Genomic DNA, 17,717 nt, shown 5'->3' on the forward strand with positions numbered 1-17,717 from the left:
ACAGCAGAGACAAGAAATGCTAGATGCCATCCTGGCAGTACGTAAACATCGTCCTGGGGTGTTTAGAATCATTATGGTGAAAAATCGATTGTATGGCATTTGGTTTAAGCCTATGCTTATATTCACCACCACCTCTTCGAGTAGCTGTGGTCATCGTATCAGTATTTTATTTTCCGAATTGTGTATTCCGAGTAAAAATGGCAACAGGTAGTGGCAATAGCTCACCAAGTGCAACCATTTCACTTCATCAAAATAATAGTGCCCCAATATGTCCAAAATACATAAAACGTTGTGGTTTTTTTAAAATAAAGTAAATCTTTCATGAGTTTTCAACTACATATTTCAGTAAGAGACATCATTTATGTTATACTAAGCAATACAAGTCTTAAAACCCAAGGTTTTAGGGACAAATGCATTTTTTATTGATTATTTGGTTGTACCAAAGCTACCAGCTGTAGACTTAGAAAAATGGAGAAAAATAGTCCACTCATTAACCCAGACTCGAAAGAGAGTGAGAGACTGAGCTTTTCTTCTGCGCCAGGATTTGAAGGAAGTAATCCAGCATAACTTTTGTTTACTAGCGGTCTCGTTTCATGTCTCGGAAAGGTTGGAGGGTTTTGGCCGAGGAAACCGCAAAGAAATTGCCCTAGCCTGCCTTGATAGGAGGTCCAAGTCTGGCTTAGTGGTATAAATAGGGCTGGGTTACTCCCCATTAGCATTCACTTGCCATTGCTCAATCTAGCAGCAGGATGTGGAACATCACAGAAGTTGCTCTCCAGCTCCCGACCTCCGCGGCTTCAAACCGTCTCCTTCAGCCTCTGTGGGACTACATGATGTTCCGGCACTACGCCGTGGTCTCGTCTCCATTCTTCCCACTGCTGCTCGCCTTCTCCTGCTACTTCATCTTCAGCCTACCCTTCGCCATCCTGGATGTCTTGGGAGAAAGATCTCCTCTTTTCAAATACAAGATCCAAAAGTCACGCTGTCCCACAATTGGGATGATGCTGAGGACTCTGGGAACGGCGGTGTACAATCACCTGGTGTACGTACTTCCGGCTGTTTTGATCACCAATGTGGTGATGCCTGCACCTCCACTTCCGGCAGTTGCTCCAACAGTCTGGGAACTGATCTCTGGTGCCTTGGGTGTTTTGCTCATGTTTGACACCCAGTACTTCTTCTGGCACCTGGTGCACCACAAAAACCCTCACTTGTACAGATGGGTCCATGCCATCCATCACGATTACATCTCGCCGTTCTCCTGGTCCACTCAGCACCTCAGCGCTGTGGAGTTGATGACGGTGGGCTTCTGGAGCAACATCAATCCCATTCTGCTCAAGTGCCATCCTTTAACCATATGGACTCTGAGTGTTTTCAGCATTTGGATGTCTGTGGAAGACCACATTGGTTATGACCTGCCTTATTCGCCTGGCCACCTGGTTCCTTTCGGGCTTCTTGGAGGAGCAATGGCACATGACATACATCACCAAAAACCCAGCAGCAACTTTGCACCTTTCTTTAGTCACTGGGACAGACTCTTTGGCACTGCTGTAACGGTGAAACCGACTAAGAAAACTGATAAAGTCAAGTAGACTGCTTCATTGGTTTTAAACATTTAATCTGTGTAAATATAAAGCATTTCAATTCTTGTATAAATATTGTATTTTTCTATTCTTCTTGTATTTTTGTCTACATTCTGTATGATTGAAATAAAAGACATTTTTGTATATTTTATTGTTAATTTCTTGCAGTGAAGTTTCATTTTATATATATCTGAAATTTGTTCCAATACACAGCAGCCAGAAGGTGGTAGCACATAACAACCCTCATCTTCGCATTAGTTACAGCCAATGGTCTCATATTTTACAGCTTTACAGTAGTTATGTAAAACAACATAATATCTGGTAACTAACCCGATTACTGAGCCAGGGAGGTTTAAAGAGAAAGGCATTTTCGATAGTCTCAAAGCTAGTGCTTTCCTCCAAATCACTAAGAGTTTATTACAGATTAAAAGGTCAAGTATTTCTCTACTGGATATGAACCTTGAGAGAATTTCCTTGCAAATCTCTTTGAAATGGGGATGAATAAAAAATAAGTAACACTTGTATAAGGCGTAAACACTGAAGTGCTTTAAGCTCTATTTTTGGGAAGTGGGATTTGTTTAATGTGGATTAATGTGGCACTAGATCTCAACCAAAAAAAAAAAAAAACGAAAGGAAGAGAAGTTTGGTCATTCCAAATCTGCGATTTCTCAAATATTGCAGGTAAACAATGAAACAAATTCATTTAAGTCCTTCAAAAAGGCTGGTCGTCCACATGAGACAAATGCCGCGAAGACAGGATAATGCAGAGACTCTGATTGGGGAATGGGTTTTACACTGCAGCTAGAATTGTTTGCAGTTTGAAGGAGGTGCATTGAAAGTTCACAGAAGCATGTAGTCTCTGTTACCCTTAATAGAAGAAGTTTGAATCAACCAGGACTCTTCCTAGAGCTGAATCAAATGATGGAGAAGGGCTTTGGTTAGGACTGGTGACCAAGAACCTGATGGTCACACTAGTTGAGCTCCATGATCATATACAGTACAGACCAAAAGTTTGGACACACCTTCTCATTCAAATGAATGAGAAGGTGTGTTCAAACTTTTGGTCTGTGCTGTATATTTTTCTGTTTATTAAAGTTTTTACTCTACATTTGTGCAGTTTTCAGTGGGTTAGTGATATTTTTTTAAATATATATAAATTAGTTTTTCTCCGTTGGTTTGGCTCATTTCTTGAAACAGAAATTACATTCTCAAAATTCTAAGATCATTTGGCAAAACAGTGTTACAGTTTAGCACAACACTATAGCTCACTTGCAAAAGCTTCAAAAACAGTTCACTCATGCATCAAAACTAAATTCCTTTCCCATATAAAAAGTCAGTGCCACAAAAATGGCAAATATCCTTCTCAATTGCTTTGGCTCATTTCTTGAAACAGACCGGACATTCTCAACACTCTTGGTGCTTTTGCCAAAATAATGTGGATGGTTCGGCACAACACCATGGTTCACCTGCAACAGCTCATACCTTTCCCAAAACAGTTCACTCATGTGTCAAAACTAAATTTCCTTCTCATTTAAACAGTCAGTGCCCCCAAAATGCTTCATCCCTTTGGCATTGTGTAAGCACTGCAAGTCAAAATGTTTAGATGTTTTGTCACTATGGCAAAAGGACCACTAAAATATCCCTCATGTCCACCTTACAGTCTTAGCCCAGTCCTTCATTGACAATGGTTACTGTACTGTTTTTGTCTAGCTAACAGAATACAATTGTGTATAAAACTGAAAAAAAAAAAAGAAATAGGATTTTAGGGTAAGAGTAGCCTCCAAGGCTTGACGTCACACATTGCACTCATACTGCCAATGAAATGGTAACTCCTTTTTTGTTGTAATGATCAACCACACACAAAGTAACATCCATATATCCGAGCAAAAAAGCACTATACAGCATAATAAACTGTAATATAAACACACAAACAAAAAACTAGAGTGCTATAAATAAAGCTGGAGTTTCATAACAGTTCTTCACTGCCCGCCGTCCTCACCCTCCTGACCATCCACACGCTGCAGTCTGTGTGGCCACAGATTCTCGTCCACATCACAGCGTATATTCTCCCTTGCGATGCAACGAGGGAAAAAACGGCGTGAATGTACATACACAACAGTTACAGACAATTACATAGGAATGTTCTATGTTCTCCAAAAGTTCAGTATACTAGAGGCCACTACTCCAGTGGTTCCAAACCTGGGGTACATGTACCCCTGTGCAGAGGTAGTACAGGGGGTATTTGACAGAAAGGGGAGGGGGGAAATCTTCAATGATATACTTACTGAAATGTTACAGTAAAACCCACAGTATTAGATTTACATGGGTGGCCCTAATTGCAGCTCTTTAACCCTTTTTCTTATTTTATGTAATGTTCCTCAAAATAAGGATTATACTGATAATTGCATCATATAGTAAGCTGCAGTTTTTAGGCAAAATGTTGAAGTCACATAAATCAAATACTTTCATCCTGGATGACCTGGATACACAAATCGGGTAAAGTGGGTACTGAAGCCAAAAAAGTTTGGGAACCACTGCTTAAATGTAAAAAGGTTATAATGATGGACAACCAGTAACTGAGATGTGTGAAACTCCTCCTTCATTAGTCAAGTTCTAGTTTCACCCGACTGTCAATTGCTGTAATAATTGTTCAATAATTGCAATAATTGTTGCTGTAATAAATGCTGAAATCAAATGTTCCAAGGATTCAACTACTGTATGGTATTCATGGTATTATGGTCTTGACTAATTTTGACAATCGAACAGAGTATTGTGCATGTAATGACTTATACAATGAAATGATGCTGACACATTGTGGAGAGAACAACCATTAGACTGAGAATTAACAATCAGTTTAGATCGACAAGATCTATTCACTTGGAAATTGTGCTAAATGTAGGCTATCTGTACTTAATCATTTGCAAAGATGTACTTAGACATTTGCAATTTGATGAAATGAATGAGAAATTCAATTCTGTTGTGAACTATTGCCAAGTGGTTTGGAGGTTTGTCCATGTTGTTTTGAGAATGTAATTTCTGTTTCAAGAAATGAGCCAAACCAATGGAGAAAAACTGTAATAATTAAATATTTTTTAAATTGTTTTTTATAAAAAACTGTTTTTTATGTAAAATTTACTTCATAAAAGACTCATATTTCTAACTTTAATTCATGGGGATAACATGGATAATTTCAGATGGTTTCGTGTAAGATTTTTGCCCATTTTTTGGAAAATCCAGTTTTAAAAGAAAAAAAAAAACACTACAAAAAACTTTTACCAGTAGGTGGCTGCAGAGCTCCACTATTTGCTATTTGACCACCTGAAAGATATTTTTTCACAAGTTTTTTCAGTTGAATTCATTTAAATGAGAAGGTGTGTCCAAACTTTTGGTCTGTACTGTATGCAGATGGGAGAAACTTAAAGAAGGACAAATATCACTGCAACACTCCATTGATCTGGGCTTAATGGTGTTGTAGCAAGACTCAATCCTCTCCTCATTGAAAACACATGAAAACACACTTGGAATTTTTCAAAAAAAAAAAAAAAGCACCTAAATGACCCTCAGACTGTGAGAAACAAGATTCTCTGGTTTGATGAACCTCAATTCCAAGCATCATGTTTGAAAGAAAGCAGGCACTGCTCATCACCTGCAGAGTACCATTACAAAACTAATATGTGACCCTGGACCACAAAACCAGTCATAAGTTTAAATTTTACAAAACTGAGATGTATATATACTATGAAAGCTCAAATAAGCTTTCTATTGATGTATGGTTTATTAGGATAGGACAATAGTTGGTCGAGATACATCTATTTGAAAATCTGGAATCTGATGGTGCAAAAAAATCAAAATCCTGAGAAAATCACCTTTAAAGTTGTTCAAATTAGGTTCTTAACAATGCATATTACTAATCAAAAATTACATTTTGATACATTTACAGTAGGAATTTTACAAAAAATCTTCATGGAACATGATCTTTACTTAATTTCCTAATGATTTTTGGCATAAAAGAAAAATCAATAATTTTGACCCACGCAATGTATTTTTGCCTATTGCTACAAACATACCCCAGCGACTTAAGACTGGTTTGTGGTCCAGGGTCACATATGTGCTGAGGCTGTTTTTCAGCAGCAGGGACTGAAGGACTCATCAGAGTAGAAGAAAAGCTCAATGCACCAAAATATTGAGATAGCCTTAATGTAAACCCAGTCCAGAGCATTAAGAACCTCAGACTGGGCAGAAGGTTGACCTTCCAACAGGACAATGACCCTAAGCACACAGCAAGAGTGGCTTAAAAAAAAGTCTACCAGCCCCTATCCAACATGACAGAGCTTGAGAGGTGAAGAGAAGAATGGCAAAAAATTGCCAAATGCAGATGTGCAAAGCTTGTCCCATTATACCCAAAAAGAATTGAGGCTGTAAAGGTGTTTCAGCCAAGTAATGAGTTAAGGATATGAATACTTATGCAGTGTACTTATTTCACTTTTTTATTTGTAATACATTTACAGTTGTGACAATTCCATTTTTGCTTTTTATGGTGTATAGTGTGTAGATTGATGTGGAAAAAAGTAATTCAAAGCAGTTTAGCATAAGGCAGCAATATAACAAAACATGAAAAAATGAAGGGGTATGAATACTTTCGCAAAGCACTCTATTTTGAATGTGGAGTCACAGTGCCAAAAAAAAAGACTGTGGACCGGCAATGCAAACAAGTCTAAGAGGTCATGACAGAAGTTATTGGAGTGCATGTTTCTTTAAATTATATTACACCAGATTATAATTTCACACACAAACAGCTGGCTCGATTCTCTAACGGAAGAGTCAATATGGCTCTCCAAACGTTTACATTTGCCCAGAGGCATAAACAAAAGACTTGCATGAAAAACACTTGTAGTCAGCGTCTCAATGAGTTTTATGGTTCATTTCATTAGCCTGCCCAAGTCTAAAGCATGGAAACATCTGTACGTATGCAATGACGACTTTAATCAAATCTTACACTCATTTCAAGGTCTGTGAAGCACTGAAGACAAACATCCAGACAACAGCTGAACGCTTCTCAGCATGTTAGCTGTGAGCAAGGAAAATGAAAGAGAACATAACCTCTGAATAAACTGCACTACATCACTCTAAAAGGTGATGGGTTCATAGGTGATAAGAGTTCCCTTTTATTTTATCACTGGACTAATTTAAATGGATAGTTTACCCAAAAATGAAAATTCTGTCATTAATTACTCACCCTCATGTCGATACAAAGCTGCAAGACCTTTGTTTGCATTCACAACACAAATTAAGATATTTTTGATGAAATCCAACAGCTTTATGACCCAGCATAGACAGCAAGAGTCCTACCACGTTCAAGGTCCAGAAAGGAACCAAGAACATCAACAAAATAGTCCTTGTGAAATCAATGGTTCAACCGTAATTTTATAAAGCTCTGCATCACCCTAGTGCCATTTTGAAGAGTACCATGACGCATGTCACATGGACTATTTTGTTAATGTTTTTGGTACTTTTCTGGACCTTGAACATGGTATGACACATTAGAAAGCTCTCGGATTTCATAAAAAATATCTTAATTTGTGTTCTGAAGATGAGCAAAGGTCTTACAGGTTTGGAATGACATGAAGAGAGTGAGTAATAAATGACAGAACTTTCATTTTTGGGTGAACTATTCCTTTGAGTTCATATCAAGGATAACGCACATTAAAGAATATACAAAGACATTAAAAGAGTTCTAATTTTATTGCACTCAAAACATTGTTAAAATGCTTGAAACTTGAAAACAATAAATATGACCTTAAGAATTAGAAAAACATAAAAGAAACAACACCTGTTAGTGCATACTCTTATTAAGATACTGCACAAACATGTTGGCAATCTGTCCAATGTTCTCTGTTGGATGCATCTTGGTGTAACTGATGAACTGACGTCTGAGTTTCCTCAACTCCACCATGTTAAGACTTCTTGTGAGTTCTATGTGTTGAAGAAGTTAAGGAAACTAGGCAGGTACAGTAATCATTTCCATACACAGTTATGATTATAGCTCCATATGTTTCACTTTCCGGACAGAACAAGCTTTCTCGGTAGCTTAGCTAGCACGGAATTGGATTTAGGATGGGGAATCCTTGGGTACCAATCCCGTGAAAAACATGACTCAGAATGAAAGAGCTGAAAAATGAGAGATCGAAAAACAAGGTAGGTTTAGGTAAAGTGCAAATGGTATGTTATTTTAAAACGTCACAGAGCATTAGAGTTGTAGCACCACTCAAAGGACATTTCAACTCCGAACTACGATGACACGTACAAAAGATACGTCACATTAAAAACTAACTCTTTAAGCACCACTCACTGGACATTTCACATCAAATTATGTCACGAAACGGACATGGCAGTATGTAATAGTATGTAATCTGCATCTTGTGAAAAAGTTCCCACAGGCACGTTTTGAGAGAAAGGTTGAGATCAGGTTTGTGTTAAGTCTCTTGAGTAGGGATGGGAGGATAAATCAATTTGTGTAACGATTCTGAAATCTTCCGAATGCATCGAGAATTGATTCTGAGCTTAGATTTTAACAGCAGATGATGCTCTAATCTAGTTTTTATCCAAACACAAACACTCAAAGAAGAGTGCCGAAGAGCATGAGTCACGTAATTTCACCTCGGCTCAGAATGCTTTTATGACGAGATTAATGTAAACACAGCCCACTGTGAACACCCATGTAATTTGCTTCAACCTTTTCGAAATTGTATGAAAGATTTTTTTAGGTTCAAGTACATGTGAAGATTTGGAAACAAGCAGAGCACAGCTGGTTCTAAAGCAAGCAGCGCCATCTGCTGTTCAAAACTAAGAATCAGAATCGTTTTGAGAAAGAATCGGGATTTATTTGGAAAATCTCAGAATTGATGCAGAAATTTTTTTTTTTTTTTTTTTTTTTACAAATGGCCGGCGCCGATAGACTTGTGGGCAGCGCAGCAACATACAGCGCCGTTGTGCTCTGGGCGTCCCGATCTTTTCAATTCCGCCTCGAGGACCTTTCCCGATCCTGCCCCCCGTCTCTCTCCCACTTCGCTTCCTGTCATTACTAATCTGTCCTTTCATAATAAAGGCAAAATGCCAAAAATAAATCTTAAAAAAAAAAAAAAATGTTTTTTAGAAATGTAAAGTAATCTATTGGATTACATTTATTAGGTAATGTATTTAAACTACTTTTTGATTACTATAATATATTAAATTCTTTGTTATCAACATTATGAAATGTATTAAAGTACACAAGGGTTACCCAAACTGGGGTTCATTAGTTAATGAAAAGCTAATAATTATTTCAAGTATGAACATTTTAAAGTGTAATATAATTAATTAAAGAGACAGTTCACCAAAATGAAAATTCTGTCATTAAATACTTACCCTCATGTCGTTCCAAACCCGAAAGACCTTTGTTTATTGTAAGAACACAAATTAAGATTTTTTTGATGACATCCGAGAGCTTTCTGACCCTGTATAGAAAGCAATGCAACTGACATGTTCAATGCCCAAAAAGGTAGTAAGGACATCGTTAAAATAGTCCATGTGATATCAGTGGTTCAACCAGAATTTTATGAAGCTACGAGAATACTTTTTGTACACAAGGAAAACAAAAATAATGACTTCATTCAACAATTTCTTCTTTTCCGTGTCTATGGAGGGTCAGAAAGCTCTTGGATTTCATCAGAAATATACTTATTTGTGTTCCGAAGATGAACGAAGGTCTTACAGGTTTGGAGCAACTTGAGGGTGAGAAATTAATGACAGAATTTTCTTTTTTGGGTGAACTATCCCTTTAAGCATTTCATTTCTGGAATCTGATTACATAATCCAGATTACATGTAATCAATTACTAACCATCACAAGACAAAATTATGTTTTAAAAATATGGAAATTAAAAATAAATTAAATATATCACAATATTACTACATTTTGGATCAATTTATATGCAACCTAGGTGAGTATTAGGGCTGTCCCCGACTATGAATTTTCATAGTCGAATCAGAATTTTCGAATCTTTCTATAGTCGACCGATAGTCGAATCATCTAGGCTTATGTGCGTGTGTGAATGGGTTGGGAGGGCCACGACACTATAGTCAGCAGGAGGGTAAAACTATTTTTATTTTATTTTATAAGCGACCAAAACTGCCTGCCAACTGACAGACAAACTTATTTAGGTTTAAATAAAAACACAGAACGCCTCTTTTAGTTCTAAAAACGCGAGGCGCACAGCACTGCCTTTTTTGGTGACTTTTAATGAAAGAGCAGTGTGCTGCGGTTTTTTTATGTTGCTAAGCAACGACCAAAACAGCTGTCCTGTCAGTCAATTCAAAGGATTATAGCGCGAGCGCTCTAAAATCTTAGTTTTTTGCTGTTAAGTAAACTGTCATATTAGCAGAAACCCTAAATAATACAGCTCCGGGTTACCCACGATAGACACCAAAGGTTTCTCCTCCATTTCTTGGAGTCTCCGGACATTTTAAGCAACGGTAAACTTTCGCCATCACAACAGAAGGCCCGCCTCTCCATTCATTCGATTGGACAATGGAAAAGAACGCGAATGACGTCGGGCGTTTTTCCGCTCAGAGTTTTTTTTTTTTTCAACTTCAGGCGCTCAGAGCGCTCCTGCAAAACGCGAGGCGCAGCAGGCGGCGAAAACGCGAGGTGCCCTGGGCGCATAAACAGCGTGCAGAACGCTCACTGCCAACAGAAAACCATTAAAAAGAGGCGCCTCCAACTGCAAAAACGCGTTCGGTGTGATCGCCGCCATCCCTGCCGTCAAGATGGTCCTCATCTCGTCATGCATCAGGGAAAGTGAAAATTAAATTAGTCACAGGGGTGGTTGGATTTATTCACAAACACGTTAAAAATATTTATTGAACGCTTCTTTCTTTTCACTTTTGTTTTTACTGCATTATCATAATCAAAGGCTGTATATAACTTAATATAACCGTACAAAACCAGTAGTTCTGTGTGCAATTAGACATTGAGCACCCCCGTATTGGCAAAATGGTATGATGCTCGTTTCACCCGCGAAGATTCGACTGTGAGATCGGTGGTCGAATCAGGCTCCGCATATCGATGCATCGAATCTTCGACTATTCGGGGACAGCCCTAGTGAGTATAATAGAATTTGTTTAAAAACAAAAATCTTACTAACCCTAACTAAACCTTTGAATGGAAGTATATGCTGCAGACCTAGCTGCGAGACAAAGACTTTAAGTGAATTTCTAATAACATCCCATTTAAATCATGCATTATTTCAAAGGGCCACCTGCACTGGTTCATCTGTGTATGTGTCTAAATGCTAAAGCAGTTACAGACAGCCACCAAATTGCAATTGCATCAGAAAGAAATGGCATTCTTTGATGTTTGTGTATTCATTACATTCATATAGGTCCAACTGGTCCTGTTTATTACTACAACGCATCTTCAATTAACATTAAACAGATCAACTTTCTGTCAGGAAGTTGCAGTTGAGCTTATTAAAATTCCAGACTTGATCTTGGTTTCATGTTGTAAGCGTTTCTAATGCTTTCCCCGTGTATGGTAGGACATTTCTGTGCTGTCACAGTGAGAAATACCAAATAGACAGGTGGCTCAGCAAAGCAAGACAACAGTTTTACATTTCCTCGCACTAAAACGGAAAAAAAAAGAAATTCAAAGCTAAAGACATGCTTAACATACAAGAGTAAAGGATATCTTTTCTGTGGCTCCAGGAATGGAAATGAGATCTCCAGGGACGCTGGTCTTCTGTGACTCGAGAACAGCCTGAGACATAAAACAACTCTTATGAAGACACATACCATTGATACTGATGGTTTTGCTATGTAAATGCAAACTATAAACACTCACCTGTAGGCAATGAAACAGAAATAATGATTTTAAATGCTTTCTATTTTTATAACAGAACACCTAAAGGTGATGGAAATCGTACCATTAGGACATCTTGAGTAACTTTGTCCAACTCGTACAGAAAGTTTGTGGATGAGAGTGGTTGCTGTAAAAGGCATAGAGAAACAGGTTCTAATATTCATTCAAAGGCAATAAAAAGTACATAATGTTGCTATGTTCATGCATAATGCATTACTAGCACTCTTACGCTCTGCGTGGACTGATTAGGTGGTGGTGCTTTTCGTTTGAAAAGCGCATCGCAGATGGCTTCAAATGGAAGAGAGTCTTCTTGCTGAATAGTAAAGAGTGGACTATCCCATCTATTCCTGGAATCAGGGGCTTCAAAACGCAGTATTAGCCCATCCAGACTGTTATTTAAAAGAACAGAAGAGATTGTTTCATTTAGATCATATAGACGGTACAAGTTTTTAATTGTCTCTTATGTTCAATAAGGCTGCATAAGTAAAAAAATTAGTAAACACAGTTGTGAACTTTTTTACATATTGTGAAATGTTACAATTCAAAAGAACTTTTAATTTTTTTCTCTTTAACAAAAGATTTTTCTGTAGAAGGCCGTTTCCACCACAGAAAAAAAAGTTATTGCGACTATCTCACAATTCTGAATTTTTTCTTGAAATTGCATGTTTACATCTCACTATTCTTTTTTTTTTCTCAGAATTGCATGATATAAACTCGCAATTGCGAGACAAACTTCCCCTCAAAATTGTTTTTTGCAACTTGTGTGAGTTTATATCTCACAATTCTGACTTTATAACTCTCAATTGAGTTTGTATCTCACAATTCTAACTTGTGAGAAAAAAAGAATTGCGAGAAAGTCAGAATTGCAAAATACAAACTCACAATTGTGAGAAAAAAAAAAAAAGTTTATCTCACAATTCTGAATTAAACCAAATTCTGACTTTATTTCTCACAATCGTGAGTTTATTTCACGCAATTCTAAGTAAAAAAAGTCAGAATTGTGACTTTATAACTCACAATTGAGTTTATATCTCACGATTCTGAGGAAAAAAGTAAGAATTGCGAGAGAAAAAAGGCAAGAATCACAAGCATAAATCTTACAATTCTGACTTAAACCAAATTATGACTTTATTTCTCGTTAAGCATGATTTTTTTTTACACAATTCTGATTTTAAAAAGTCAGATTTGATTATAACTCACAATTGTGAGTTTGTCTAGCAATTCTGACTTTATAACTCGCAACTGAGTTTATATCTCACAATTCTGACTTAAACCGAATTCAGACTTTATTTCTCACAATCTTGAGTTTATATCACGCAGTTGTAAGTAAAAAAAGTCAGAAGTGTGACTTTATTTCCCAGAATTGCGAGTTTATATCTCACGATTGTGAGAAAAAAAATCTGAATTGTGAGATACAAACTGATGATAAATTCTGATAAAAAAAGTCAGATTTGTGATTATAACTCACAACTGAGTTTATATCTCACAATTCTGATTTAAACCGAATTCTGACTTTATTTCTCACAATCGTGAGTTTATATCACGCAATTGTAAGTAAAAAAGTCAGAATTGTGACTATAGCTCACAACTGTGAATTTATATCTCGCAATTCTGACTTTATTTCTTAGAATTGTGACTTTATTCATCAGAATTGCGAGTTTATATCTCACAATTCTGACTTAAACTCAATTCTGACTTTATTTCTCACAATCGTGAGTTTACAGTGCCTTGCAAAAGTATTCATACCCCTTCATTTTATTCACATTTTGTTTTGTTGCAGCATAATGTTAAACTGCTTTAAATTTGTTTTTTCCCACATCAATTTACACTCCATACACCATAATAATGACAAAGAAAAAAACAGATTTGCTAATTTTACAAATTTATTCAAAATAAAACACTGACATAAGTACATTGCATAAGTATAAGTAACTCAGTGCATAGTTGAAGCACCTTTACAGCCTCAAGTCTTTTTGGGTATGATGTGACAAGCTTTGCACATCTGCATTTGGCAATTATCTGCCATTCTTTGCCTCACCTTTTCACCTCTCAAGCTCTGTCAGCTTGGATGGGGGCTAGCAGACATTTTCTAGAGTCCTAGTTGTTCCAATCATCTTCCATTATGGATAATGCTTCTGTGAACCTTCAATGCAGCAGATTTTTTTCTGAACTCTTCCCTAGATCATTGCCTTAACGCAAGTCTGTCACTGAGCTCTACAGGCAGTTATCTTGACCTCAGCACTTGGTTTTTGCTCTGATATGAATATTCAGCTGTTAGACCTTTTCTGAGAGGTGTGTGCCTTTCTAAATCATACTCATTCAAATGAATTTGCCACAGTTTAACTCCACTCGAAGTATAGTAACATCTAGAATCAATAGGAATGCTCCTGAGCTAAATTTCGAGTGTCCCAGAAAAGGGAATGAATATTTATGGAACGGGATCTTTTCAATTTTTTTTATTTCTAATAAATTTACAAAGTTGTTACAAACCTGTTTTGTGCTGTCATTTTGGTGTATGAGATGTAGACTGATGTGTGAAAAAAGGTAATTTTAATCAGTTTAACATAATGCTGCAACAAAACGTGAAAAAAAAAAAGAATGGGTATGAATACTTTTGCAAGGCACTGTATATCACACAATTCTGAGTAAAAACTTTATAACTCACAATTGAGTTTATATCTCACGACTGTGAGAAAAAAATCTGAATTGTGAAAAAAAAGTAAGAATTGCGAGATACAAACTCGCAATTGTGAGAAAAATATCAGAATTACAAGTTTATATCTCACAATTCTGACTTAAACCAAATTCTGACTTTTTATTAAACAGCTGATTTATCAGCTGTTTGAACTCTTATTCTGACGGCACCCATTCACTGCAGAGAATACACTGGTCAGCAAGTATCGCTGAATTTCTCCAAAGCTGTTCAGATCTACAAATGTAGAATGCATTTTCAGCAAATGTTCATGTTTGGGTGAACTATTCCTTTAATATAAGTACACAGAAACAAAGCAAACAATGCTTACATTTCCTGTGTGTACTGAGAATCAGCCTCTCTGCCTTTATTCCATTCTGAGCTCACATCAGCTGACGTCAAACAGTACACCTGCAGGGGTTATAGATTTAGGTGAACTAGTACATGTAAAAATAGTCATTTAAGTTGACTTTTAAGAGTTTACATACCAAGCAATGGGGTGTTTGGGTGTGTTTGATAAGACAGAACAGCTCATATCTGTAGCCTGGAAATGTAACAAAATGATTCTTCAATCGAATGACAGATGGAAATCTAGAGTGCCGTATGCAACACCAGTTTGCAAGTCTGTATGTCAATTAATACATTGTACAGGATCAATCATTTTAAATGTCAAACTAAATTAAACAGCTAACTTCATATAAATATCAAAGGCACAGATGTATTTATTTTAACAGAACATTGATTTACCTTTAATGTAATTCAAGGAATCAAGAAGCACAATGTCGTCTTTACTGACTTTCCTATAAACAAAGAGAGAGAAGTACAAAGGGAAATTATTTAAATCAAAAGTAGGTCACTCTTATGCAAGTGCATAATTACAATTAGCATATAGTTATAATTATGCAAATGTATTATTAAAAGAATTATACACTTATATGTAACAAATATAATTATTGGTGTAAACTTCATCCCAGCAGGATCTGTAAGAGCACATGTTTTGTCTTCATTTTTCTACAACACGTGATATTCCAACTTTAGACCAAACAACACATGAACCCTAATTATTTTCTTAGAATCCATCATGTTAAACATGTAAATATGATTAGACATATTTCCTTTCTATATTACAGGGCTGGTGCTTTTTGGTGCCAAATCTATGGAAGCTTGTTTCCGCCAATGAAAAGAGGGTAATTGCACGTTTTTTTTCTCAGAATTGCGTAATACAAACTCGCAAATCTGACTTTTTTCTCAGAATTGCATGATATAAACTCGAAATTGCAAGTTATAAAAGTTGTATTGTTTTTATCTTGCAGTTATGGCCTTTTTCTGACAAATGCAAGTTTATATCTCACAATTCAGATTTTTTATTTTCTCCTGATTGCGAGTTATCTAAATATCTAGGATATTTTTTCATAAAACTCACAACTCTGACTTTCTTCTCAGAAATGCACGATATAAACTCACAATTGCAAGTTATATATAAGTTATATAGTTTTTACCTCACAATTCTGACCATTTTTCTCCAAATTGAGAGATATAAACTTACAATTGCAAGTCATAAATATCTCACAATTCTTTCTCAGAAATGTGTAATACCAACTCGCAAATCTGAATTTCTTTTCTCAGAATTACATGATATAAACTTGCATTTGCAAGCTATATATGTTAAATAGTTTTTATTTTGCAATTCTGACATTTTTATCTCACAATTGCAAGTTTTTAGCTTACAATTCTGACCTTTTTTTTTTTTTTTTTAGAACTGAGAGATATAAACTCGCAATTCCAGGTTATGAAGTTTGAATCTTATGATTTTTACTTTTTTCTCAGAAATACATAATACAAAACTCACAAACCATAATTGCGTGATATACTCACAACCGCAAGCTATAAAAAAGTCACAATTCCAACTTTTTTCTTAGAAATGCAAGTTTGTATCTTGCAATTCTGACTCTTTTTCTTGCAATGCTAAATTCTGAGGGAAAAAAGACTGATATGTTCTCAGAATTTCGAGTTTATATCTCACAATTTGGACTTTGTAACTCGCAATTTCAAGTTTATATCTCACAATTCTGGGGGAAAAAAATCAGAATTGTAAGTTTGTATCACACAACTCTGACAAAAATGTCAGTATTTTGAGATAAGTCACAATGGCCTTTTCTTATTTTTATTTACTGGAGGAAACTGGTTTCCATTAAGTTCAAATCAATAAATAAAAAATCAAGAATATTAAAAGAAAATTTAATTCTGGACAACTGTAGTAATTCAGAAATCCTAAAATGTTTTTTTTAATTCATGATTCACTACTAGAGTGTGTTCACCACATGTCACCAATTGGCAATACTGGTGCCACTGAATGTCAACAATGCCACTTGTATCAAAACTTGCATATTTTGCTGATTACTGCTGCTGAAAATGGTCAATTATTGTCATGTTTTTGGGCAAAGAGTGCAAAAAAAATGCACTGTATGCATTTATGTATTTAGGTACATTGTTCTAACGTCATCTTTTTTAACATGCTTATTTGCCATTGGCCATTGTCTTTCTTGTGTTTGAGTGACACTTTCACATCTTTAAACGACAGCAGAGATATTTTAAGAGAAAAAAAAATCACCTCTCCACTGCAGCTCTCAATGCTCCTCTCAGATTTTTCTCTTTCTGTGAATCTGTAGTCAAATATCATTATTGCTGCAGTTAGACTCAGATCAATTACACAGAGCTGGAAGCATACATTTTATAATGAAAACCCCGACAAACCAGATTAAACCACATACAGGTAAGACAAGCAAACCATCTCAGGCAGGTTTAAGAGCTTTGTTTTTCTACCAGGATAGCACACATAGGACGTGTTTCTCATTAAGATGTACCCTTGGCTTTATTACTGTCCTAACACACACTTATATCAATACATGACTTTAAACCGCGATGCATCATGAACTTCCCAGCAGCTTCTCACCTGCATATACAGAGTTCTTGTCAATTCCTTGATCTTCTTCTCCGACTATATGAACCTTTCTTTCTGTATTTTGCGTGAAGTACTCTTTCAGTTCACGGGCTCGTCGGGTTTTACCACTACATGGGTAACCACACATTACAATTAAAGGCATTTTAACGCTAAAGTTTAGATGACGGATGGAAATTCATACTTCTCTACAGAGCAGCATGGAAGATTTTCTTCTTCTCGTTCATGTAGTGTGCTGTTGTGGTCAGTGCATTGCTGCCCTCTACAGGTCAGTGGTCAGATAGTCAGAATGCAAAATGTTCCAGATAAAGTTGGAGTGTCAATGTTTTAAACAGTCCCTATAACAGACTACTTGACGACTTGTAATTAAAATGATTTTAGTGGTTTGAGGTGAGTAAATCATTTAACAGAAATGGGTAAACATAAGATCTGCTGTGCTCTCAGGTTTATTATTAAACATGTAAATGCGTTATCACATATGGTCATCTCTGTAAAAAAAGCTAAACTGCTGAGATTTGCTCATTTAATGACTTTTATAACTGACTTTTTAGATATATTTTGATAGCCTTTCTGTTCATCAAAATTGTAAATT

At 36.2% G+C, this 17,717-nt stretch overlaps 2 protein-coding genes across 2 annotated transcripts; one reads left to right on the plus strand and one right to left on the minus strand.

Moving 5' to 3' along the window:
• Positions 1 to 749: 749 nt before the first annotated feature.
• On the plus strand, positions 750 to 1,589 carry ch25hl1.1 (cholesterol 25-hydroxylase like 1, tandem duplicate 1). The gene has a single exon (XM_073851074.1). It carries the CDS (start codon positions 750 to 752, stop codon positions 1,587 to 1,589), a length of 840 nt encoding a protein of 279 aa, XP_073707175.1.
• A 4,460-nt stretch (positions 1,590 to 6,049) lies between these two features.
• Positions 6,050 to 17,332, minus strand: kti12 (KTI12 chromatin associated homolog). The gene is made up of 9 exons (XM_073850851.1): positions 17,120 to 17,332; positions 16,778 to 16,829; positions 14,914 to 14,966; positions 14,655 to 14,710; positions 14,498 to 14,577; positions 11,704 to 11,863; positions 11,539 to 11,601; positions 11,304 to 11,372; positions 6,050 to 7,557 (listed from the first exon to the last, which is right to left on the minus strand). The coding sequence occupies exons 1-9, from the start codon at positions 17,268 to 17,270 to the stop codon at positions 7,414 to 7,416; spliced, it is 828 nt and encodes a 275-aa protein (XP_073706952.1). The 5' UTR covers positions 17,271 to 17,332; the 3' UTR covers positions 6,050 to 7,413.
• Between the last annotated feature and the right edge of the window lie 385 nt (positions 17,333 to 17,717).

Source organism: Garra rufa, chromosome 11 (genome assembly GCF_049309525.1).
Source record: "Garra rufa chromosome 11, GarRuf1.0, whole genome shotgun sequence".
Classification (NCBI taxonomy): domain Eukaryota; kingdom Metazoa; phylum Chordata; class Actinopteri; order Cypriniformes; family Cyprinidae; genus Garra; species Garra rufa.

Bases quoted from the DNA above. Each gene is read 5' to 3' on its own strand.
- kti12 (XM_073850851.1), bottom strand. From the start codon at position 17,270: ATGCCTTTAATTGTAATGTGTGGTTACCCATGTAGTGGTAAAACCCGA. The intron at 14,711-14,913 runs GTAAATCAATGT...TTACATTTCCAG, and splicing joins TTCCTTGAATTACATTAAAG to GCTACAGATATGAGCTGTTC. The intron at 7,558-11,303 runs ATATCCTTTACT...CTTCTTCAACAC, and splicing joins TTCCTGGAGCCACAGAAAAG to ATAGAACTCACAAGAAGTCT.
- ch25hl1.1 (XM_073851074.1), top strand. From the start codon at position 750: ATGTGGAACATCACAGAAGTTGCTCTCCAGCTCCCGACCTCCGCGGCT.